This window comes from Paramisgurnus dabryanus, chromosome 21 (genome assembly GCF_030506205.2).
Source record: "Paramisgurnus dabryanus chromosome 21, PD_genome_1.1, whole genome shotgun sequence".
NCBI lineage: Eukaryota > Metazoa > Chordata > Actinopteri > Cypriniformes > Cobitidae > Paramisgurnus > Paramisgurnus dabryanus.
Window position 1 is genome coordinate 29,861,757 of NC_133357.1, and position 27,793 is coordinate 29,889,549.

Genomic DNA, 27,793 nt, shown 5'->3' on the forward strand with positions numbered 1-27,793 from the left:
CAGTGAATCCACCGCGGGTCTTTTTTCTCTCACTTGCCCTCTTTTTTCGCTTGCTCTCATGCAGCAGCAGGTCTCTCTGCTCAAGGAGATACAGAAATAAAGAAAGCACTTTTCGCACATAATGCTTATAAAGTTTTCTGAACATTAAGCAAGCTAAGACAAAACTTGCGTTTATATCAGTGACGCGTGCGCTGCTGGAGCGATGTTGTTTGACGCGCCATTTGCTTCTAGTACAAACAACTTCAATCAAAAAGATGAGAAAGAGACGCAACGATTAAGGTCTAACAGAAAGTAAAGAGCGCCAAAACCTTAAAACAGATTCATATTTGTAATATCCATATCTAGAGATCTGCCTATCATACATCATATGCTATTTTTAATGTACTATATGCATAAATACAAAATACAAGGCATACACTGCAAAAAATATGTTCTTACGTAGTCTTGTTTTTAGTACAAATATCTAAAAATTCTTAAATCAATGCATTTTCTTTATAAGCAAAATGACCAAAACAAATCTATTTTTAGACCAAAAATAAACAATTTAAATGAATTGCTTAAAACAAGCTAAATAATCTGCCAATGGGGTGAGAATTTTTTTTTATCAAAAACTAGATTTATTTTCTTAGGTAATTTTGCTCATCAAGAAAATGCATCTTAATTTAACAATTTTTAGATATTTGTACTGAAAACCAGACAAAAATACTAAGTAACAAAGTCATTTTTTGCAGTGTACCATATCTTCACTGCAAAAAATGATTTTCAAGAAAAAAAATCTTAGTAGGCTATTTTTGTCTTGTTTTCAGTAAAAAAAATCTAAACATTTGTAAATTAAGATGCATTTTCTTGATGAGCAAAACGACCCAAGAAAATAAGTCTAGTTTTTAGACCAAAAATATCAAATTTAAGTGATTACGTGCATAAAACAAGCAAAAATAATCTGCCAATGGGGTAAGCAATTTTTTCTAGATTTTTTCTTGAATTTTTCTCAAATTAGTGTTTAAGAAAAATGTTCAAGATTTTTTGCTTACCCCTTTGGCAGATTTGTTTGCTTGTTTTATGCACATAATCACTTAAATTTGATATTTTTGGTCTAAAAACTAGACTTGCTTTGCTCATCAAGAAAAAGCATCTTAATTTAAGATATTTTTAGATATTTATACTGAAAACAAGACAAAACTACTAAGAATTTATTTCTTGAAAATCATTTTTTGCAGTGTTCAATAATCTATAAAATAATAACTGATTTAAAAACAAGATTCTGTCTATCAAGACTTAATCTGTTGTTATCTTCTTGACATTTTTACTTTAACACTAGCTTAAACTCTACCATATTTTAAAACTGTGGTGAGCTACAGTAAGCAACAAATTTCTATATTCCAAAAGCAAATATAAACTGAAAAACATGTATACCGTAAAATATACTGTTACCGTGAAATAAAATGACTCATTCCGTGAAATGGATTTTTGGTCATACCCCCCACCCCTAGACATGTAATTGTGTTGTTTTGTTGTATGTTTTTATGATGTATTGCCTTGAACCATCAGAGCACAAAACAGAGGAGATGTCAAAATCAACCAGCACACTAATGTGGTTAAATGACACATGAACCATAAAGCATTTTAATTAGACGTCCTTGCTGTAGATTCCTTAGGCAGCGTCTGTCAGAGGAATATAAATAATGCTTTACCCACAGCTCAAGCCCAGAGTATCCACTAGCAGCAAGGACACACACACAGAGAGATAGAGAAATAGAGAGAGACTCACGCTGTTCTGATGAAGCACTTGCAGGACTTTGTTGACATTGTTGAGGGAGTGAACTCTAGTGGAGCCACGCTCTTTGATCTGACAGAGAGAGAGAGAGAGAGAGAGAGAGAGAGAGAGAGAGAGAGAGAGAGAGAGAGAGAGAGAGAGAGAGAGAGAGAGAGAGAGAGAGAGAGAGAGAGAGAGAGAGAGATACATGCTTCAGTATCATGGTACATCATTTAATGGCATGGTAGTACAATCTCAAACCACAACTCTACTCTGGTACCACACCAGTGTTTTTTATCAATGGTACAGTGCTCATATGGACTGTAACTCTGATCACTGAGGGTCAGTGGCTAAAATTATCAGGTTTATAAATGCAGAAGAAAGGAAATGAAAATGTGATGTCATCTCTCAGCTGTCATTGGTTACGGCTAAATATAAATGCATTGGTTAAAGACATTACAAACCGGATATACTCTAAACCACTCAATATATACACAAACATACTGTATAATATAACAAACACACACGCACACACACACACCAGTTTAGATCCAGTGAGACCCTCTAGAAGATCAAGCAGTTTTTTTCCATCTCTCAGGTCGGAGAACATGTCTTTAATAGTCGGCTTTCCAGTCTGAAACACATACACAAAATCATTTACATCAATACAATTTCTGTCATCACAAAGCTCTCTCCACTGAAATTGTGAAAACATCCTGGACATAAAAAATAAAACAAGCCAAATGTACCATTAGTGTCAGCACATGATCTGTGTAAATAAGCCTTTCACTGGTTGGTAAACAGAAAGCGCTACCCTGTATCAACCTTTTTATTGAGAAGTGTTTTCATAACACCACAGTGATTCACTATGTTTACACTTTTCAGAAGTGGCTTATCTATGAAAGTATTTTAATATCCAAAACTTTGAGAAATGATCAGTGTATGTTTGTGTCCATCATTCTGTTTACATGCAAACTGTCTGCCCTCATTAACTTGAATTACGTGCGAGAATGATGAAATAAAACCAACCTTAGACACCAACAAAACAACACATCACTAAAACATGACTGAAGGAAACCAAACCAAGCTGAAGTTTAGAAAACATTCAGAGGAGCAATCAGAGAACGCTCACTACAAACCTCCTGCCAATGTTCATTATCATCTCTCATTTCATATATTTTATAATTAGAATATTATATTATATTATTAAAGTCGCCATGAAATAAAATGAAAAACTGTCAATCGTTTTGAAATATTGTGTTATTTTTTACAAATGACTTATCTGTGGGCTTCATTATTTTTTATAAGTTCATGTGCCGATCGCAGCGATTAGCAATTAGCAACACAACCCAACTTCAAATGATCCAATCAGAGCTCGATGAACTAATTCAAATCCAGTCCTGCCTTATTTCATTTTAGAAGCTGGTTTCACTCGGATATATGTCACCAAGTGCAAATTTTGATGAGCAAAATGATCTAGGAAAATAAGTCTAGTTTTTAGACAAAAAAATATACAATTTAAGTGAATTTATGCGTTAAACAGGCTAGAACTGGCAATTTTTTCTTGAATTAAGTGTTTCAGAAATTTTCAAAATGTTTTGCTTGGTTTAAGCACAAATTCACTTAAAGCAACACTATGTAGTTTTTGTACCTTTAAATAATGTCTCGAAAATTATTTCAGTGATAGAACAACTTTTAACTGGACAAATTGTACTGTTGCTGCAACCTGAGCAGCCTCCTAGCTGCTACAAGCACACTCTGAAAGTGGCGGTGGAGGGTAGGAAACACAGCCCCACCCCTCCCCCTGCCTGCAGAAGAGTGTCTGATACCAGGCACTGTTGCGCTTTTCAACCACATGGGGGAGCTGTAAGTCATTTTTACATGGAAACTACATAGTGTTGCTTTAAATTGTATGTGTTTTGTCTTAAAACTACAATTATTTTCTTAATTAAGAATTTTTAGATATTTAAACAGAGAAGTAAGAATATTATTTTTTATAGTGCATTACATGTAGAGATGTACCGATACATTGGCCAAAAATCTGTATCGATCTATAAAAGCGATTTTTCGGAAAATAAAACGGCCCATAGTCACTGACAATATATCCTGTCAATCAAAGGAGAACAGGAAAATGCAATAAATTTGAGTTCTGTGTATAGAAAATTTAAACATCACTAGTTTAATGTGCACTATTTATGGTCACTATATGAATGAATAACATTCAGAAAATATTATCTTCAGAATTTAGTAAAAGAAGCTAGCCAACTTTTTGGGACTTTAGCTTATTCACCGTATCCCCCAGAGTTAGATAAGTCCATACTTAACTTTTTTATGTCCATGGGTGCCGTAACTCTGATTGACACACCCACTGCTAGCCTAGCTTAGCACAAAGACTAGAAGTAAATGGCTCCAGCTAGCATACTGCTCCCAATTAGTGACAAAATAACTCCAACTCCGCCCAAGTAGCAGTGCTTCGCTCTCTGAGAATATAGTTCCGGTATGTATACGATTAATAGATGTCTGTGTCTCATATGAACTTGCTATTTGTACACGCTGTGACTATACAAATCACAACATATAAATAGGAAAATGTTGCCGTTATTTTGTCACTTATTGGGAGGAGTATGCTAGCTGGAGCCATTTACTTCCAGTCTTTGTGGTAAACGCAGCTAGCAGTGGGTACCTCAGTCAGAGTTACGGCAAGCACTGAGATGAAAAAGTTATGTATGGACTTATCTGACTCTGGGGGATACGGTGGATAAGCTAAAGTCCCCAAAAAGTTGGCGTGTCTCTTTAATATAACCACCAAACTGTCGATATCAGCATTGGTATCGGAAGATTTCAGTCTAAGTAATTTGTCTCTCGTATTGGTGGGGAAATATTGCTGCATCTCTAATTTTATGGTTTCCAATAGAGATTCAAGAAAGGATCACAATACACTTACAGCTCAAAGTCACAAAGTTACTATGTACAAACAGATGGACACCTAAATTAATATTTTAATGAACATCTGTGTCCATATATTTTATGTGATAAGGTTGTATTGTAAATATGATCACTCCACTGAGTGTCGTCCTCATTTTAGTTGTAACTATGTTTAAAGTATATCAAAGCCTTGAGTGCCTCTTTGCCTAAAAGATAAACTCAAGAGTTTAGAAGGTCTAAAGTTTTAGATCTCTGGCACAATGTGAGAAATTCTTCAAGAGATGAGCACTGAGATCAGCCATAAAAGTAGCGGTTCAGAAGTTCAGCAGGAGCTCAGCTGGGACTGTTTGCTTACCTTGGAGAACTGAGCATTGATCCACTTTGTGAAGGTTTTCTTCTGGACAGCGTCATGTTCATCTGAAGCGAAGATAAGAAGAAAGAGAGAGATGAATAAAGATAAAAGGGCTGATATTATAGCACATCATAATTCAGTGGAAGTTTGTGCGGGAATAAGTACAAAGCAAAAAAACATATCAAACTCTTCTTCACCTGTAACAAGAACTATTTTTATTGTATTGAATGAGATATTTAATAATACAATCATTTTTATTACAGTTATCATATCAGTTATTGGCCATAATAGGCAAATCCTTTCAGAGCCATAGCCTTGTGAAAAGCAGACCAACATATTGCACTGGTGTTAGGAGTGATGCAAGTTTGCCATTCTGCAATGCATTGTGGGAAACAACAGTATAGCCATACATTAAGCTTTGTAGTTATGTAGTATACTGCACAATTTGGTAAATGCAGTAGGTGACATTTAGAAACAGTGGGTGGTATATTTAGTATGCCATCCCAAACACAACCAAAGTCTGAATAGGTTATGTGCACTTACCTATAACTAGATCAAAGCCCTCTTAGACATACTGACACATCACAGTACCTGCATTTCCATTACCCTTTATATTGTACAAATTGACATTGCAATTTGCAATGCCAATGGAAACACGTAAAATAAATGTGTCTTTTGTCAACATTTAGAAAATAATTCTTTTTTTTTGTGCAAATTTGTAATAGAAACGCAGCTACAGTCTGTCAATCAAAAGATGTCAGTTACAAAAAAATAAAAAGTCAAAGCAATACAAAACTGGCATCATAATGCCATCCTTAATTCCTTTTTAAATCTATACAAAGCTTGTGTGAGTCTTGTTTCTCACACACAAACAGTATCCAAAACATAAACTACATAAACTAATACTGCTGCCCCGGTCAGCACTGTGTAAACCAGCATGAACCTTAGACCAAAGGTTAAGACCATCAGTCTGCCAGGTCACCTGCTCTTTTGTGTGTGTGGCGGTGTAAATGAAGGGCAAAAAGTCAGGAATGTGCCTCAAGCTACAGAGATGAAGAAACTACAACATACATGCACACGAAACAGCAGTGAGAAACCAACCCATCTCAGTAAAAAAAAAACAACCAGACACAAAACAGCAGCAGGAAACAGACCGATCACACACAAGAAATAAACCAATCATCATCAGAGACGTGACTGGTCATCTTTAGATCTTAAGGTCAAACATAAATAAGCTTTTTGTTAGAGCGCTTTTTCCTCTCTCATCTCCTGTCAATCGTGCCGGCGTCTCTCTCTCTCACTTTGCTCGTGCTTGACCGTGCATGCAGGCGCGTATCCGCTGCTTAACATACAGTGCTATATAAGCGTTGTTGCAAGTTTCTTAAGGTAGAGAGTAATGAATAGGTTATTTGCATTTTGCACAGGAATAGAAGATCAGATTAATTTTCATTTAGCCAAGACTCATTTCAGTGGTCAAATGTAACTGGAACAGTTTAAACAAGTTTATCTGTAGCTATCTGATCAGAGAAGTGACCAAGTGTAAAAGGTCCTTTAAAGGGATAGTTCGGCCAAAAATGATATTAAACCCATGATTTACTCACCCCCAAGCTGTCCGAGTTGCATATGTCCATTGTTTTTCAGACAAACACATTTTTGGATATTTTAGAAAATGTTTTAGATCTTTCTGTTGATTAAATGTAATGTTACGGGGTCTACCCATAGTCCACGACCTTCAAGTCCAAAAAAAGTGCATCCATTCTTCACAAATTAAATCCAAACGGCTCCAGGATGATAAACAAAGGTCTTCTGAGGGTAATCCACGCGGTGTTGTTGTAGAAATATCCATATTTAAAACTTTATTAACGTAAATAAATACCTTCCGGTAGCGTCGCCATCTTAGACTCAGGAGAGAGTATTCGCACTTTTCTTAGTGACGTATGACAAATTCGGAGGGGGGGGGGGCACAGAGCAGCAGCAGAGTAGACTCCGTAGGCTGCGTAAGGTCTCACCCTGAATGCGGACGTGACTAAGATGGCGGCGCTACCGGAAGGTATTTATTTACGTTAATAAAGTTTTAAATATGGATATTTCTACAACAACACCGCGCGGATTACCCTCAGAAGACCTTTGTTTATCGTCCTGGAGCCGTTTGGATTTAATTTGTGAAGGATGGACGCACTTTTTTTGGACTTTAAGGTTGTGGACCCCGTAACATTGCATTTAATCAACTGAAAAATCTAAAACATTTTCTAAAATATCCGAAAATGTGTTTGTCTGAAAAACGATGGACATATGCAACTCGGACAGCTTGGGGGTGAGTAAATCATGGGTTTAATATCGTTTTTGGCCGAACTATCCCTTTAATGACTGTTGGAATGTTAAAAAAATGTCATTAAATAATGTAAAATAAATATAGTAAAAATTACATTCTGAAAATGTAACTGAAATTGTTCTGAAATTGTGCAATGGTGAAAAAACTGGCAAAATAATTAGGAAAATTAAAAAATAATTGTTTGATTATTTATTATAAGTTTTTCATTTTATTCAGTTTCGGCCAAGAAATTTATTTTCCGTGCATCCCTACATTTCACTTAAATTTTGAACACTGAAAATTTGTTTTTTTGCTATTTTTGTTAGGGCATAGAGTTATGTTCAAATGTCTATGCTATTAAATCACATGTGATTTTGGATAACTATAACTACTGTAACTATAGTTATTACAAAGCTCATTGGACTGCTTGATTCTGATTGGCCAGTCGCCACATTTGCAGGTTTGTTATTCCCAGACATCAACCACACAAAACTAATAACACATGGTAACCCAGATGTTACAAATACGTTTTAATATCACACAAAAACCTGAAACACAACAACAGTTTAACTAACTTGCTCAGCAACAGTCTCTTCAAACTGTGGGCAATATATGACAGTATTTGGCCTGTACTAAGACAGCTGGTCAAAGTAGAATACAGTTTAAGCTAAAATCTACATAGCTAGAAGTGTTTTGGGACTTTACAATCTTGTGTTTGTACATTCTAAGAGTTCAACATTAATATTTTGAGGTAAGCATTAAAATAATGTACACAAAACAATCGTTTTGTGACTGAATATGGGATTTTGCTGTCATTAGAAATATGCAATGATAAACGCACATCCCTCATACACGCACAGGCAAACACTTGCCTTTTATCTAAACCCTGACATTCCTAGAGTGACTCTATACGGCAACAAATATCTGTGTGTGTGTGTGTGTGTGTGTGTGTGTGTGTGTGTGTGTGTGTGTGTGTGTAAAATGACTGTTCAAAAAAATACAGGTGTAAAAATGTCATAATATCAGCATGATTAGTAACAGTGCTCAGTTTTACAACTATTTCAGCTCACTGGCGTGCCATTAGGTAGTGCTGTCACAAATCACATATATAATACTACTTAAATCATGTGTCTTGCATGAGTGATGGGTCTTATTATTTACAAATGAAGGACAGTAAATCCTATAGACGTACAGTAGAGATATATACTCAGGATGTGTGTGGGAAGGAAAAATAACAGACTTGGAGTGGAGCTGTTTTGATTTTGGGCCACTTAACAAGCAGAATAACATAAAAGCATCACATCAGCAAGCATTTTCTTTAGAGAAACGTGTACAGTACGCCCTCATTTCAATTGCTAAGTAGGTATGCATGTCTGTCTGTTTTGATCCAAGCTGCGTTTTACTGCTGATATGGGGTTTATTTTGACATGGGACATTCCATAATGCATAAAATTCCTATAATTCAGGAGGTGGATCCTCTTGGTCTCCTGCCCGAGCTTGTCTGGATCAAGAAAGCGGGAGATAAAGTGGAAGAAAAACTCTCATTTACCAACACGATTCCAAAAACAGCATTCGTGTTATCAAATAAATTCAAGTTTTAAGTCCCATATACAGTACAGACAAAATACAAATGACAACTATAGTGTAACTTTCAAACAAGCATCACACCGCTACTTGCATTTATCCAATTTATTTGGAAGAGATAATATACAGCTACCCAGTAACAAGCACAAAAAATTTTTTAAAAAGATGATTAGGACCACGACCATGACCAGACATAACATAAGCGTGGTTATGTAGGGTATTAGCTGACTGGAGAGCATCAATAAACAAAAATATGACCTAGAAATAAAAATCGCCCCAGAAAAGCACTAGAAAAAAACTTTTTAGTATATGAAGAGCTGAAATGCAAAACCATCTGAGTGCGTACGACATTTTTCTTGTAAATTAGCATTTTTATTAGACCCTAATGAATTCTGCCAACAAACGGTATGAATGGCCTGAGGCAAAGATTTGATGAACGTTTAATATATGCCGAGAGCATCTAATTTTTGCGGCTCACGTTTACATTCTTAACATCCACCAAGAAACCTAAACATTATGAGCGGTTTCCCAGACAGGGTTTAGATTAATCCAGGCCTTAGCTATTTTAGGACTATTAAAACAAACCTTACAAAAAACTGTACTGGTGTGCATCTTGAGACAAATCAATGGTGCTGATATATGTTAAAATATGTCAAAAGGTGTTTTGAAATTAAAGCAGCTCAAACATGCATTTTAGTCTAGGACTAGGATAAACCCTGTTCGGGAAACTACCCCTACAGGTCAGTAGACAGCGATAACCAACCTCATGATGATACATCCAGGTCATATTTCTAATCGCTTTACATGCCCAAATTTAACATTGGTTCCCTTCACAGCACAAACATGAAGACAAAGTCTACAGTTACCTACCTCTGAGTTTCATACTGTGTGAAGCCATAGAGTCATAAACCAACAGATGAAAGATCACAAGCAAAAAAGCGGTTCTACTGTCCAATCTCACATTCCTCTATCCTCTGTGCCCACTTTATCAACAAGTGAGAGAGAGAGAGAGAGAGAGAGAGAGAGAGAGAGAGAGAGAGAGAGAGAGAGAGAGAGAGAGAGAGAGAGAGAGAGAGAGAGACAGAGAGAGAGAGACAGAGAGAGAGAGAGAGAGAAGGTGGGGTGGGAATGTATGTTGTGCTCCACTAACAGAATACACACACGTCTCTGTGAAAAAAACATCCCAGCATGCACAGGGCCAAGAGCATGACTGGCTTCATGGGTCGCCTTGACAACCATATGACAGGTCACCATGATAACCAAATGTAAAGTAATGGAATGATAAAACGTATAAACATGCTTTGAAGAATAAGTTTGATTAAGCGTAAAGAAAGTAATGAATTTATCGGTAACCAGTGGCACCATAAAGTCATGCCGATGTTTGAGCAAATGTTGTTGTGTCAAGCTGGTCAAAACAAATGTTGTGAAAGCAGTTACAGATTTCAGCAGAATCAAAAAACAGCTTATTTATAGCTGAATCCTAAACTGGCATACGAGTATTATTTCTTTTTAGGCTTTTACCATTAAAACTGTTGGTTTCAAACAAATGAACTTACTGCAGGTGAGCTATGCACGCACAAACAAACAAACAGATAACTCATCTACAGATGCTAAAGCTAGTCCAGCATCCAACGACCCATCTGTCATGAGATGCCCACCATCATATAAGTGGCTTCAGAACGGACAGCTCAACAAAAGATAAAAGACGTGTTGTGAATCAGGAAGTAAAGAGTTGAGCCCTTACCTAACTGAGGAAAAGAAAACTTCTTCCTGTGTTTCCTAAAGAAGCTGCGCTTTCTCCACTGCAACCACTTACTCATGTTCATACCATTCACTCCATAGAGGAGAAGAACACAGGGATGAAAAGAGATACGGAGAAAAACTACACACAGGAAGTTCAGATGATGTCTGAGGAGAGAGATGCTGCTGCATGCAATGCATGCTGGGAAATATGTGGCAAGTTGCTCTCAACGTATTATGTGTCAGCTCACATCCTGTCAGAGAAACAGAAACAGACACACACACACGCGCAAACCAATGACGTACATCAACACACATATGCCATCCTTCTAAAAATAAAGACATACTTCCTTGTTTGTTAAACACGTTTCTAATCATTCTCTCTTGTACTCAAACACGCCAGTGCATGCAAAAGAAGTCACGAGGAGTTTATGGCCATCTTTAAACCTATCTGGTTAAAGAAAAATGGCTCTTTAATGGCATCCCTCTTGCCCCTTTTTCAGGAACTCAATCTGCACTTTTCCACACAAGAAAAAAGCCCTGGATCCGTGCCCTGATCATGGTTCAGCCCTAAAGTCTTTCTAGTGAACCCCTAGTCTCAGATCTCAAGCACACAGACCCTTGGCTGAATGTCTGAAGCATATGCAACACTTAACTTAAAACACTTTAGCAGATTCAAAGTCATCCTCTCATTGGTTGAATTAAGATGTGTGTCTGGAAACAACACTTAGCCGTCTGATCGAAGAAGAAAGCTGCTGTGTTTACAGGGGTGACAGTATCCTTCATCAATATCGAATAAATGTTGCATTTTTAAAAGTATGCATATTTTAACATGTTTTATATTGCTGTTAAAAACTTTAGAGACATCCGTGAATGAAGGTTGAACACCCATCTGTTATTGTGCCAAAATCTCCGCAGCTCTAAACGTGATGTGGCACAAATGGAACCGTGATTGGTTGCTTTATGTGTCAGTCATATGTCCTGTCTTTGTCCATTCATAGCGGCCATGGTTCCCAGACCTTCAGTTCATTCATACAAATAGGGATGCAATGATTAATCACGATTAATCTATAGCAGAATAAAGGTTTTTGTTTACATCATATGTGTGTGTGTGTACAGTATATATGTATATATAAACATGCACTGTAAAAAATCCAACTTTAAAATGTTCATTCAACAAAGAACATTAAGTAACTTGAACAAAGATTTCTTTGTTGAAGGGCGTCAGTTGATTATTTTGTGTTCACTGAATGAAAAGAGCATAATCATTCAGCTAACAAAAATTATTTTGTTGACTGGACTTAGATGTAAAAGGTTTTGTCCAATTCGTTCACCCAACTTGCCAAACTGAGTAATCTGAACAAGCAATTTAAAAAAAAACAATGGTCGGAATGGTTCCCAGCATGCATTTCACTTCTTTGGTTAATATTTACTAAAAAAAGGACTGTTTTAATGTTTGCTGGCTTTATTCATGTTGTTATGTTGTTAATGTTAGTTATATGTTGTATTTAGAGTAATTTTTAAAGAATTATGTTTGTTCCTTGTTACAATGAGTTAGCGCGTATCATTGTTGCCTCACAGCAAAAAGGTCTCTGGTTTAAGTCAGACAAAGACTTTGTTTATGAGACCTTTCTGTGTACACTCCCACAGTCCAAAACATGTAGATTAGTTACATTTGGATTTACTAAATTACTCTTTACCCAACTTAGTCACTAGTTGAGTAAACATAGAAATTTGCTTATTACCTAATCAGTTTAAGTTGGTTCAACTTTTTTGGTGTAAGTTGACATTACTCAGTAAATTGAGTTAGGTGAACTACATCATCCAAGAGTTGAGTAAACTCAAAAAAGCTGTGCAGCAAGTTGCCTTGAAAATTTAAGTTAAGTACAACTTTTTATTTTTTACAGTGCACAAATGCATAACTTCCTTTAACTATCCTAATTATCCTAACTAAAATGATATATGAATAAATACACAATTAATTCATGTACAAAATGAACTGTGTGGAAATAGTAAGACGTATTATATGTTTTCTTGTATTATATAACTCTTTTATAGTCACTGCACATAGTTCTTAAATAAATTAAATCAAAAACTTTAGCGTGTTCAGGTAAAACAATCTGAGTTCATTTAGCTTGTTAAATAAGTAGTTTAAAAAAAGTTATAGAATTTACCTAAACGATAAAAATAAATCTAACTTCTAAAATAATTTTTTTTTTTTTTAAATTTACTTAATTATTTAACAAATGTTTCATGCATTATTAAGTAGATTTTATTTGATTTTGGTAGGTAAATTGTACATAAAAAAGCAGTACATTTTACTTAAAAAAAGTTTGTTATAATGATTTTTCAAAGTACATTTGACAAGTTGTTTTTTCAGTGTAATCAATAAATAAAATAAAGCTAAAGCTGAACTTTAGAAGTATAAAATATGATGAAAACAGTTGCACGTTACCAAGTACAATTGCTTAATGATTAATCTACAGGGCTCGACAACAAAAAGTGCCCAATGGCCTGGAGTCAACAGAACCGTCACAGTGTGGCACCCTCACAAAGGTTTATCATTTGCACGTATGTAGATGGCATATTTTGGCATTAAACTTAAACTTAACTAAAAATGCTGTAAATGTAGGCTGAGCACAGCCTAAAACACTACTTTCCTTTTATTGCTCAAATCCACAGGTTTCACGTGACTGTCCTCGTGTGCTTCTACATGAGGAATTTATTACACATTGGGTTGGGCGGTGTAAATATCCACTGCCAAGGAAACCACCCCACCATCCACACACACATTTCCCCATTACACACAGCTTAGAATGGATTCTCAAACACTGAACCTGAAATGACAAGTGACACGCAGTCGAGGTCTGACACCAACACGCCACTGTGAACAAATAAACAAATACACAAAAACAGGAAGTGAACCACTGCGAGACGACGTTTCTCTTTCATTTTCACTTTTCAGTTCTTATGAATGAACGACAGGAGTTAAGTCATGTGACATGTGAAACCCTGACCATCTCACTCACTTCAATAAATGGACAGCACAAACCCCATGCATTTCAAGATTATTACCATTTCATTGCATTTTGTCACAATGTGCATGCTTCGAATGTCTGAGTACATGTACGAGTCAAAGAAACTACACTTTGCAACCCTTATGTTCGCGTACACGTAAAAAAAACACTTCCAGGTTGTCAATGAATTTCATTATCAATTAGTTGGTCTGTGACGTCACATGATCCTGCACCACCATTGGACATCGCAAACACGTGTCCGCTTCATACAGTGCCAGCTTTGCACTTACAATTAAAGTTAGGCGCTGCTTCTTCATACAGCTACAGCTATGTGCTTAAAGTCAAGCATACAAAACAAGCTGCATGCTCAAAGTCAAGCACCTTCATACAACGTGAGCTGCACGTTTATTACGCTTCTTTCTCTTACTGAGCGCAAACCGATGACAGAAACAAAAGCACGAAAGAATTCTGTGTAATAAAGGTTTAATTTTCTCCTTTAATGTACTGTTAGTTACATTTGTATTAGTGTAATTGTTGTTGCTTTTCCATAAGAAAAGTACTGAACCACAAAGTAAACATCTGTTTTAAAGTAAGAGGGAAATTCAGGATTTTATTACTGTAACAATGTATATCACTTTCATATCGTAATGGCTTATTTATTTTGTTAAAGTCGCCATGAAACTGAAGTATCAAATGCCTAATTGTCCCCGTGGTGATGTGTATCCGAGGAAAACCGGCCCCTGAAATGAAATAAGGCAGGGCTGGATTTGAATTTGTCCATCGAGATTTGATTGGATCATTTGAAGTTGGGTCGTGTTGCTAATTGCTAATCGCAGCGATATTCTCCCAGACCCCGCCCACCTGCCATACATTTTGACCGGAAGTAAAGAGAGATCATTTTTAGGAGGGGAGGAGATTTGCATTTTTGATTAAAGATTATGAGGACACATGAATTTTTAAATATTAATGAAGCTCACAGATAAATCATTTGTAAAAAAAATACCACAATATAACAAAACAAATTACAGTTTTTTATTTTACTTTTCATTGCGACTTTAATAATGAATAATGCTAATACTCATCAAGGTCTATAGTTAACGTTTAAAATGAGTTTATTAATCTGTGGCTATGTCCTCAGCACATTCCTGAAGACTTAGTAAGTTTTGTTTATTATTTTGACATTTAAAGATGTTTTACTATTTAAAAGCTGCACAAATTATTTTATTTAAGGCTTAAAAAATAAAAAAAGATTATATTTGTAAACTCTGTAGTAGTGTGTGGCTTTTACACTTTTACAAGTGAACACCCTAATTTAGTTCTTATTTCAACTAAAAGTAAACATTCTAAGTAAATATTGATGATAAGTCGATGAATTGAAAAAAAAAAACGCCCGATTCATTTATTATAATAATAATAATAAATAATCACCAGTTGCATCCCTAGATGTGATTAAATTAACTATCTAATAGCGTTCAATCTTTCTACTTCCTGGGTGCATTAAATTTCAGAATGCACAAACAATTGAATGCTTACTAAAGGTGAACACATTTTTTATTCATAAAGACGACATGCAATTTTTTTTTGAACATTTGAAGTTTTTTATAAATACATTTTTGAATGTGCATCAGAAATGGTGGTGTGACTGAATAATTTTGTAATAATGCAGTAATTAATGATTTTAGTATCATAAAACACTGTGCAATGCGTGATCTATTTAAAGGGATAGTTCACCCAAAAATGAAAATTCGCCATAGTAGGAAAACAAATATTATGAAAGTATTGCGATAAATGATGAAGAAGATATTTTGATAAATGATGTTAGCACACAGCTGATGATACCCATTGACTTCCATAGTAGGAAAACAAATATTATGAAAGTATTGTGATAAATGATGAAGAAGATATTTTGATAAATGATGGTAAGCACACAGCTGATGGTACCCATTGAAATCCATCATATTTGTTTTTCCTACTATGGAAGTCAATGGTTACAATCAGCTGTGTGTTTACAATTATTTATACAATCAGAAAATAGATATTCATACAGGATGAGAGACTATCCCTTTAATGTCAATGTTTCATGTGAATATAATATCATTATTAACCTGTCAACCTTTTGGCCATTACATTGACTACTACACGGTCTTAATAAATGAATCAGATTCATTACATGCAAAATGACAACACAGATGATCAGTTCTTAAGATTACAGTGTGAACAAGTTATACTGGATTAAGAATACACACAACTGGATATGCAACTCTGGGGAATTGCTTGGAATGAGATTTCAAAAACAAATTCATATAAAATGATCTTTAATGTAAATATTCAATAAATTATAAATAAATATACAACTCAAATGGTCTGGGGGCTCAAATGTTTCAGTTCTCAGTGGAGAGTTACCACCTGAAAACATTGTCACCTTACGAAGCCAGAGAAGAAATCTGATTGGTGCAGAAGATTACAGCTTCAGTTGCTTCCAGAAACAAATCCTATTTGTTGCTATGATTTATTTTTCTATTAAATTCTGTTGTGTGTTATTTAGGTTTGTGACTGACTCAGGAACGCGAGGATGTCAAAGTACATAACACAAACACACACAGTGAAAAAACAATTAAAATAGCAAAAGCTACATTTACTCAGTCTGTGTGAATGATGTGGCCAGGTGAGGGAAAGTGGAGTTACACAGACAGGTGTGGTTCACACACACACACACACACACACACACACACACACACACACACACACACACACACACATATACACATACATACAGTTACACATTAACTAAAGCTGAAGCTATCAGTTTATTCACATCAAATGTGAAGTGACAGAGGTCACTGACCTTCAGAGCAAATGGTCTATCAGACCGCGTGTGTGAGAGAGTTCAGTATAAACACACACAACTGTTACACAAACACACACACACACACACACACACACACACACACAGTCAATCCCTCTAGATGCTCATAATCTTCAATGATTTTCAGCACTAACACACACACACGCACACACACACACACTTTCCATAATGACAGCTCTGGATTTAGACTTTCCCTTTCTCAGCTCACCACACCCTCCCCAAATATTCAGTATATGAACCATGACACACACAACACACACACAAACACACACACAGACCCTCTCTTACACACACACAAGGGTGGTGACAGCAGACCCACAATGAGCAAAAGCTGGAAGCATTTATTTCCCTCTATTTGTATTTCTCTTCTCTATTCCATCCAGAACTCTCAATCATTTCTTATTTTAGCCATAAAACAGCAAAAAGCCTTTCAAATATTGTCAGTTGTTTGCCAAAACAAGCACCCCTATTTCAGGACATAACTGGAGTTTAAGCAAGCCTAAATATTCAACTGTGGCTTATGCCCAGTTTGTGTTTCAGACATGAATGATCCAACAGATCATGTGTCTTATACAGCAGAAGTGTGCTGTTGGGACTTCTCTTGTGATCATCAGACTTATATTTTTACCAGGTGGAAAAATAAACACAACAAGATCTCATAGCCTAGGGCCATATCTAGAGAGCAGAATGTCATAAACTTTTCTGTGGTTTGACTTAAACCGGCTTAAAGTTAAACCATCAGCAGCTGCCCAACAACATCCTACAAAACCACCAGACACAGAAAGACCCTTACAAGCTTTCCATGAAAACTCAGATTTTCCTTTACACTGTGTATTATAATAAAGCATACGGGTCAAATCTTTAGTTCAGATTAGAGCTACAAACACACACGCACATACACACACTCTCTTACTGAACAACAACATGACACATGGCACAGAAATTCACTTGCATCCATGCACGGGGCTGCATCTGTGAATCATATGCAGTTGACCATAACAACTGTTTCGTCTCAGTCATATGAATGCTTGTGTGCAAGTTTGTGTGTCTGTGTGCGTGTGTGTTGGTTTTACACTTCCCATCCAATGCAGTTAAGAGTTGGCTCGGGGTCTCTCACATACACACAAACAGGCCAATCATGATCCGGTTTAATGAGGCTCATAACAATAGACTGGCTTCCTGCTTCTTAAACTTCATTCACACAGCACTTTGGTCCCAGAAAATATTTGTAAATTGGAAGACAGGCTCTGTGTGAACCCAAACACGTCCTTGTAAATGTCCTGGGATCGCTCCTGGAAAGAGGACCTAGTAACATTGCCGTAAGATACCCGGAAACCCCTCTGTGTGAAAGAGACACAGAAACAATGCCATAAGGGGCCGTAATGAGGACACACATGTCATCGCAACAATGAAGTTATGGTTCAGTTCTTTAAAATGAGGGGTTTACATGCAGATTAACATTCACAACAAGCAGAGATCAGGGAGGTGGTCACTATACGCGCTAAAGCTGAGATCATTCAGCAGCATAAAAGAATAGCGCGTAACACGCTCATATGAGCTTATAATAAACAAAAATGCACCAGCGTCATCACAACAAGATATATCATTCAGCTCTTTAATACGGTGATTTTAAATTCACATTAACATTCCTGATGAGAAATATCTGCAAACTGGACTGAAGAAGAGATCAGGGAGCTCGTCACAATCCGAGCTGAAGCTGAGATCATTTATCAGCATAGTACACGGGATATATATATCGGATAATAAGCAAATTCAGACGCTGCGGAGAAAAAAACTACGAAGTGCAAAACTTTAAATGCGTCACGTATCTTTACGGGATCTTTACGGTATGTGTGTGAAACCAGGCACAGATTCCGGAAAATCATTGGCAGTGTGAATGAACCAAAAATCAAATGATCCCAGACAAATCCCAGATGCATCATCCATGTATTTTCATTAATGTCTGTGTGAAAAGGGCTTTATACTGCCGTTTCACATTCAATCCTTTTCACACAAACACACACCAGTAACAACAGTAGCGGTTCTGATAAAAAACCAGAGAGAGACAGAGAGATGGGTGTGTTTGTAATGGGATCACCTTGGGTGAATTTCCTTTATTTGGTCTCATGCTTTTCTGTGGTTCGGGGGTTCAGGTGACACAAACACAAGGTCTCAATTTCACAGTCTCAGGTAATAAAGTCCCTGAACTCTCGCTAGAGTGTCAGAAACACAGACAAACAACACTAAATAAGAAGAATCCTGCCCTTTACCCAGCATGCTTTGCAAAAACCTTGAGTCAAAAGGTCAGAGGTCAACTTCCTGCTACAAAAACATCCTCTCTATCCATAGACTGCAATTATTTCACTTCCTCACTTTCACTTTGTATTGCCTACTGTACTTTAAAGGGGACATATCATAAAAATCTGATTTTTCCATGTTTTAATGCTATAATTGGGTCCCCAGTGCTTTTATCAACCTAGAAAATGTGAATAAGATCAACCCAGTAAGTTAGTTTTGGTAAACTGTTCTCTGCAAGCATGTGAAAAATAGGTCATTGAAATTTGGCTCCCCTTGTGATGTCAGAAGGGGATTTAATTATAAAAATTCCCCTTAATCTGATTATCCAACCACGGCACTGACATTTATTGCAGAGATCAGCTCATTTGCATTTTAAAGGACACACACAAAACCAGCATATTTTGCTCACACCTACAAAGTGGCAATTTTAACATGTTATAATTAATGATCAATATGATATTTTGAGCTAGAACTGCACATACGTACTTTGGGGACACTCAAGATTTATTTTACACCTTAAAATGTCTTGTAAAATGTCCCCCCTTAAGATTTATGGGAAAGTATCGAATGAGTTCCCATCTATTATGGACCCTTATTTGAATGCTTTTCTCTTCAATATTCAGTCAAAGTCATCGATTTGAATAATACTTTCATTAAATAAAAGTTTAGAAAGAAGGTAATATGCTGTAAAAATTATATTTTAAATGTAAAACATTTTGGCATTAAACATTCACATTAAAAGTTTGTACGGTCAAGAGAAAAACAAATAGTGAAGTACACAAATGTATGTAATATGTAACTAATATACAGAAATATGTTATATTACACAATAAAACAGTTGATGTATATTACACTCTTATATAAATTATAGTTCATATTAGGGGTGGGCGATATGACTAAATCTTATATCAAGACAGGATTCATTTTATCATTATAACAATATGCATCACGGTAGAGTCTTTAAAATCTTTAATACCATTGAATTTTCATAATTCTTGTTACCAAAATCAAATCGACAGCATCAGTTTTAATGGCATCAGTTTTAAGAATGGTTTTCAATAAACATAGTTAAACCATGGTTTTGCTAATAGCAATCAATACACCAAAAACCATAGTTACTACACTTTTACCACAAAAACCATGGTTAATTTTTGTAAGTTAAAAACCGCCCCATAGTCTTCTAAAAACACACGTATCAATACAGCACTTTAATAAAATGACAATTTACTTTTGTCTACAACATTCAAAGGGGAGCCTAGTCCTGGTTTAAGATAATCCCTGTTCATGAAACCACCCAATTTATGTCTGTGGAGGTTACTTGTAATTACACAGAATAGTCAATGATTTACTGACCGGCGGAGACAGATAGATGGACACTGTGCTGGTGGAATACAGCGCCTGTAGTTGTGTCCTTGAGGGAAATCCTTCCACCGACACAGGACAACAGGTCATCAAACTGAGCCCAGCCGGAAGTACAGCTGAAAGCGGCCGTCATCCAGGCACAGCTTTTGAAAGAGTTGGTGGAACTCACCAAACTGAGTGCACCTCCGAAGGATCTGATGGACCCAGACACGGCGCCAAACGAGCCCAGCTATCATCTCAACATAATCCATGCCAGCCATTTCGTAACGAGACTGGAGCCACCGCCTGGTAGAACCCTCTCAGATGACACAAATTTCACACGCGAATGACACAAATTTCACGCGCAAATGAAGCAAGTCGACTCAAAATGTTCAAGCATCCAACAACCCGTGAATAACTTGATTTATTCGCTTCATTCGCATCTAGTGTGAACACACAGTAAAGTCCAATTTATAGTCGTGCGTAAGGTCTACGCCATAGGTTATCCGTAGCCTCAGCGTAGCTCTGCATAGCCTGACGTGCACCTCGACAAATTTTTAACAGTGCGTCAGTTCTACGCAGAACGCAAGCGCTGTGATTGGTCCACCAGAACCCCTCCCGTCAGGTAAAAAAACTGCGTCATAGGTATTTCCGTTTGCGATGGTAAGAACAAAGGTGGACGAAGTTGAGGAGTGATTTAACTCAAACTGCAACAAAGGTCGCTGTTTATTTACTTCCATCATTGCTGGTCTTCTCAAATCATACACAAAAAGTTGCTGTTTCTTCTTCACTTGTGGGTTTAACTTGTCAAGCTGCTTCTTCATGGAAGATCGCGCTGCTACTGTGGTAACACGTGTGGTTACTGCCTACCAGCGGTCTGCATGTGTGTTTGCACGTCGACGCGGACGACGACGCAAAAGTATAAATGAAAACTGATGCGTAACCTACACCGTTGCGGCTACGCCGTAAAACCTACGCACAACTATAACGAGCCCTTAACAGTCAATTAAATTCTTTTTCTGTCCAGCGACAGTTCAAGTGGCTTGTCAAAAAAAGAAAAAAATTAAAAAAAGAAAAAATAAATAATTGAGTAAACTATTGCCACCCAATACTATCGTGTACTGGTGATCTTACAGGCTGATGATACGATGACCTCACTATGGGGTAAATTGCCCAACACTACTGCTGGTTTATTATACCTACCCGTTTATCGCCCACCCCTAGTTCATATATAGAAATATTAAACAGCTAATCAGAGTGATGTCTCATGTCAACTCACTGGCGATCGACTCCAACACTGATTCAACACAAAATCAACCCCAAAATCCTCAATGTGGACCCACCAACGGTAGAAAAAACAAAATGGCCAACGCTCAAAACTGTTTTGTTGGCTTGGTGTGTCCCAGAATTAAAAGCCCCCATGAAATTAAAATGACACTTTTTTCCTTTTAGTATAAAGACTTAAGAATAAATATAAACAGTTATAGTCCAAAACACTGAGAAAATTCTCATGCAGAAGATACAAGCATTCAAAACCTACAGTTTGGCTCATGCGCTAAAAAAAGACGTCTACGCATTCCAAAGCACTTCAGTGGGCCTTTAAAAATGCATAAAACAAAACAATCTGTGACTGGTCATTTTACATGTCAACCAATAGACAGTACTTGGCCAGCACAAGCTACAGTGTGGACCAGACTTTACGCTGCATGTCAGAAGTTTGGCTTGGCAAGTGAAAGACTGATCTGGCAGAGTCTGGCTTATATAACACTTGGCTGGGTTAAAGAGACCTGTCTAACCTCCCTTTGTGTTTGGGGGGCACAGATGAAAAAGAAAGAGACAGGCAAGGAAAAATGCAAAACAGAGAAGAACTTCAGTATGGCGAGAGGAAACGGGTCTGTGTGAGCCGCTAACCTGTGCAGAGAATAAATTATTCAAAACAAATAAGAGGACAGCGAATGAGCTGTACATGAGAACAGCGTTACCCAGCATGCTTCAGAAAAACAACACGCTTTATGGCCAAAAGCAGTATAATTGGTGTGTCATTTGGTACTTACTGTACCTAGTTTAATGCTAACAGATAAGACATTTTTCTTGTAGTGTAAACATAACTTTACACATAAACATTGCCATTTTAGTAATCATTACGGACAATGTCAGTATTACGTCATCAGATTACGGTGACTTTTACCTGCTGTAAAAAGGTTGCGAGAAATTACCTCAGGTAATACTAGTCCTGTGCGAATAGACCAGCTGTAAATATATATACGTAAATATCCTTCATTTTTATATATAGAGGCTAGTAAATAAAAGTTTTTATTTACATAATATATGTGTGTGTACTGTGTATAATAATTATGTGTATATAAATACACACACATACATGTATAATTTAATTTTAAGAAAAAAATATATTTATATAATAAATATTTATTATATTATAAATATGTAGTCTAATAAGTCTTTGTTTACAGAAGGACAGAATCCTTAATGGTCATATCAGACTTGTGAATGTGTTTTAGGTTTAAAGTCATTCAGGGTCACTGATCTGCATTTCATAACAGAGGAAAAGGTTCATAAACTGGGCTGTTTTCTCTGTCATTTTACACAGACATTAAAAAACTCAGTCAACATACAGAGATAAGAAAGCATTGTTGAACGTTTGCATACCACTCGGTTGACTAAGACATTTTTATTGGTCGATTACTGCAGGCATCGTACATTTAACATCACACATGTTTGTTTGAGTATCCCAACCAGCCCAACGCAGGTGCAACATGTGACCTGAGATTAGGTCAGGACTACCTGACCAATGGCAGACAATATATAACTGTTAATTATTTTCAAAACTTCCCTCAGAAATGACGCACTGCAAGTCAATAATTCACTGGGCTGATTCTCATTGTCTCACACATTCGTGACAACATCATTTCCTTAAGACACATAAACAACAGCGCTCACTTTCACATACTGATCATACTTCACTTCAACTAATAAACAACTAAAGTACAGTTAATCATTATTCCTCTACAGAAAACATTAACAAGAGAGATTTCATTGCCACTTCAGCTTCAGGGAAATCTCAACTCATTTAGTTTGCAGGAAGAATCTTTTCTTTTTTTTGACTATTGTAAGTAGCATGTAAACACAGGAGGCATTTTTGTATGTATTGTTTCAATCCAAACTTTGGGTACGCTAAGATGTCTGCACACATTTCTATTGGAGAATTTATCAAAATAACACCACGGTTTACGATATATTAGCATGTAAATGTTTAGTTGGCTGTGCAAGTCCACATTCATGCATTTAAATAAATGTGTTAATTCTGTAAATTAACCACTGTCAAACCACAGTCACACAATATCTCACAGGGTAAGCATGCAAGGCTTAATGTCCATAGTACATAAGATATTAATTAATGATCATGTAAAAAAGTCCCCTCATAGACCTGCAACTTCATCTGCCCATCCAATATTCAGTTTGCATGTGTTATGATAAAGTGGATATCTGTAAATAAATATAACAAACCTACGGCTGAAAGCATTTTATTTATGCAGTTATCAATGTATTCTCATAACGTATAGACTACAAAATAATATCTTAAACTCCCGTGATTACAATTTCACTGTAATAAACCCATTGTTAATATACCTGGGTTTGTAAGTGTTTTTAAAATGGGTTACAACTATTCTACATCACACAACACAACAACGGCTCCCTACAAGTGAAAGGATTTCCTTAAGGTTTATCAAAACTATAATATCTACACTGTTTTCACATAACCAGCGTGAGCATTAATCTAATAACCAACACCTTTATAGTCAGGGTACTGTTTAAAAGAAGGAGCTCAGTACAGAGATGTGAACCCACCAGACTACATTACTGGATAAAAGGAAGTAAATCTAATAACGGGAGGTGCCTGCTTGGAGAATGATTGACAGGACCACATTATCAAATCCTCCAAAAACTACTTTTAGAACAATAATGCTATGGTTATGATAAAATCTCTTAACTGTTTACCTTTAACTTTATTTATGCATTCTCAGTGGATTCCTTTGGATCTTTGTTTGATGGTTCGTTTCACATTGATCTAGTGAAACTGAATGTCTTAAGTCACATGATTCAGTTAATGTTACAAAACTCCTGCGGACTTACTTTAGCTGATGACTAAATCACCAGTTCTTTGTATTTTTACTGACCATTGCTCTCTAACACATGAAAACCTTACTTCTGTTACTAAGAGACCAGAATCCTTACAGAAAGAAAGGCATTGTGGTCTGGATAGACGAGCACTGTAAATCCACAGTGAAATTCCCAACATTCCCAAAGAGAGAGGGAGGGTGAGAGAGAGCAAAAGAGAGATTTTCAAAATACCTGAGAGAGCACAGCCTGCAACCATTAACACCTTCCCTACTGATCAAAACAATGTTTTTAATTCTTCCATTCATTTCAGACCTTAAAGGCGTACTCACAATACCCAAACCAAACGATGCCGGTTAATAGATGAAATAAGTTCCTCTTAAAGGGACACTCCATTTTTTTAAAAAAATATGCTCATTTTCCAGCTCCCCTCGAGTTAAACTTTTGATTTTTACCGTTTTGGAACCGTTTTTTACGGTTTAACTCTAGGGGAGCTGGAAAATGAGCATATTAAAAAAAAAATGTGCAGTGTAAGTATACACAAGCGTCCTGGCAGAGTAACTACGGCTCATCAGAGCGTCCAACACATTAAGTTGAGGTGCTCTTGCACGCCATAAGACTTTGAATCCAGCTCCCACATCCAAATTCTCAGTTTTCTGTCTTTCATCATCTGTGCCACATTATCTATACTGCTAAACACTTTATTGATCATCTCAAGCTTACCTGATCTCGTTTTGATGATGTCAGTGAACTCATTATTGTCTCCGCCCTCAGAGGCCTCTGACAGCATTCCAGCGGTAGCCATCTTCCTTCTCGGGTGTTACAGGTACATATGATCCCCTCCAGCAGGATTCGACTTTATATGTACCACACCACTGTAAATCCCTGCAAAATAATACATCCCATCAGACTGCGTGCTGCACGCTTAACATAACCCAGTTTTCACCTTTTGATCAAACAGATGTTAAATATCAAATACGAATATTTCATATTTTGGCAAGTCATCACAATAGAAATGAAAGGTGAAGCCACTGCATTCAGTAAAATTCACAAATATGTCAATTTAGAAGGTGACATTGGTGCACAATAAAGTCATACAGACAGTACAAAATTAAATTAAATACAATAAATCCAAAATAGCTGACTGCAAACATGATTAAAATACCATGATGTTCTGGTTTTACCCATGGACTGCAGGTCTGGTGAGAGACATTATGGTTGGCGAAGAAAGACAGGTATTTGTGAGTCAAGAAACATTTCAGTGTTTTTCTAACTCTAGTGGCTTTGTTTATTATATTGTACCGATTTTCTCCGTAAGCGTAGAGCCAGGGTTGCTAGATCTGCGTAGCAAAACCAGCCCAATGTCAATTACAAACTATCCCAAAACTATTCACCATTCACTACCCAAATACCAACAGATAATAAATATTTTCCATCATCAACCCGCAAAAAACAAGGTGCCCAGATTTGCTCCATGATTGGATGTTTTGATCATTGCGTATCCTTTCCTGATTTGTCAAGCCTCTATGGGGCTGTTTACACTTAAGATGTGTTTTCATCGATCGGATCACAAGTGGACGAGAGAGACACATTACGTTTACACCTGGTATTTAAATCCGTCTCTTTTGTCCACTTTCAACCACTTCTGTCCTGAATACTGTGAGGGGGTGGTCTGTGAGACGGTGGGCGAGTCTCTCTGCTGTCATTCAAACGCGAGCGGGAGTAATTATGAGTTTATATGGACGCAAACTTATATTATGTCGGAGTCCACTGCTTGTTTAGCAAGTAAACATGCTGCACAGTGTTTTGTACGTTTATATGTTGGAGCTTTCTCTGAATTTTCAGCGCAATTGATGAAATAGGATCGCGCAACTTTCACACGCTTTCACAACGAAACTACGGAGATCAGCCGCTTTAGTTTTATCAATGAAAGGCTAAAAATAGCGCTGTTCACCGTATGTTCACGGCAGAAGTAAAAAAAGACGTAAAATTAGTGTTTAATACCTCAGATTAGATAAATGGGCGGAGAGAAGGCGGTCGCGTGTGGCTGTTCAAACACATTCAACCACATTTGCATTCCACAACTCTAAAGCGATCCGATCGAAAGTGGTTTCGACTACCTCTGGATGTGGTTGAAAGTGGTCGCGTTCAAAACGTTTTGAACACCGTTTACACAACTTCGTCCACTTGTGATCCGATCGACGAAAACGCATGTTAATGCCAAGTGTAAACAGCCTCTTTATGACCATTAAGGGCTCATTATAGTTCTGCGTAAGTTCTATGCCATAGCCTCGATGCCGTAGCCTACGCGTCGATTTTTATTTATACTTCTGCGTCAATGTGCACTTACACATGCAGACCGCTAGTAGGCAGTATCAACCCACAGTAGCGGTAAAACAGCCGAAGAAAAAGGCGCTTGGCCAGTAAACCCTCGAAAAAAGAAGAAGCAGCAGTTTGTTGTGCGTGATTTTTAGAAAATTAGCTGTGATTGAGTTAAATCGACATCAACTATAGTGCAGCTTGAGTTTATCACTTCTCAACTTGACCCAATTTTTTACCTTCCTTAAGGGAACTTCATATGAGGACCTGACGGGAGGGATTCTAGCGGACCAATCACACCGCTTGCTGTCCGCGTAGAACGGACGCGTTGTTACAATTTTGCAGAGGTGCATGTCAGGCTACGCAGAACTACGCATAGCGTACAGCGTAGAACCTACGCACGACTATAAACTGCACTTTGCAAGATGATCAACCACAACAACCGTCTAAACAACTTGTTGCAGGTTTTATAGTTGAACAAAAACACCTAAAACAAGCGCATATGTACTATAATAAAAAAATTGCCACTAACGAGAACATATTATGTGATAGGCGTCTTTAAAGTGACAACCTAAATAGTGCACTTAGTGCCACCAACTAAAACGCCGACTTAAAACAAAAAAGCTAGGGGTGCACCGTAGGGATGTTCATATTGATCGTTTAACCAATTAACATTATCAGTTAAAAGAAAAAAATATGTGTTAACGAACGGTGGGTGTTGTCATGAGCAGACAGACATTTCGTTATTTTTCTAACTTTAATTTGTGAATGTCCTGTAAATAACACAAATTCTTGCTGCCCTGACAGTCTGATAAAGTAATCATTTGTATGAGAAATCATTTGTGTGCGTGTTTGGAAGCTGAACGGAGACGCGCGCATGCGCGCACAATATGACACGGTCTACGTCTCACACACATCCGGACAGAACTTCGCTGATGGCCCCTGACCATAAAACATCTCTCTTTTTGCACAAATGGAGAAAGAACACGCAAAAGCAAAACTTTTTGAAATGCGTCCTGCTTTAGAAATGGCCACTGTGATAGATGAAAAAGAGACGATCTGCCCTTTTTGGATATTAATCATCTGGACTAATCGCGTGCTCTTTTATAAGGTAATGTTGCGTGAATATCTGATCAAATAAAATGTTTTG

The 27,793-nt window shown here is 37.0% G+C and overlaps 1 protein-coding gene across 5 annotated transcripts in view; it reads right to left on the reverse strand.

The window, feature by feature from the left end:
- Window positions 1-27,793, reverse strand: part of utrn (utrophin) — a 221,429-nt gene that overhangs the window by 191,000 nt on the left and 2,636 nt on the right. For 4 of the 5 annotated variants that reach the window (XM_065286533.1, XM_065286535.1, XM_065286534.1 and 1 more), the window contains exons 2-5: window positions 25,048-25,209; window positions 5,034-5,095; window positions 2,295-2,387; window positions 1,769-1,846 (exon numbers count right to left, since the gene is read on the reverse strand). In XM_065286533.1, coding sequence (XP_065142605.1) covers window positions 1,769-1,846; window positions 2,295-2,387; window positions 5,034-5,095; window positions 25,048-25,129 — 315 coding nt within the window. In that variant the 5' untranslated portion in view covers window positions 25,130-25,209. Of the gene's footprint in view, window positions 1-1,768; window positions 1,847-2,294; window positions 2,388-5,033; window positions 5,096-10,669; window positions 10,853-25,047; window positions 25,210-27,793 lie in introns of those variants that run through there. The other variant, XM_065286531.2, reaches the window with a different exon arrangement.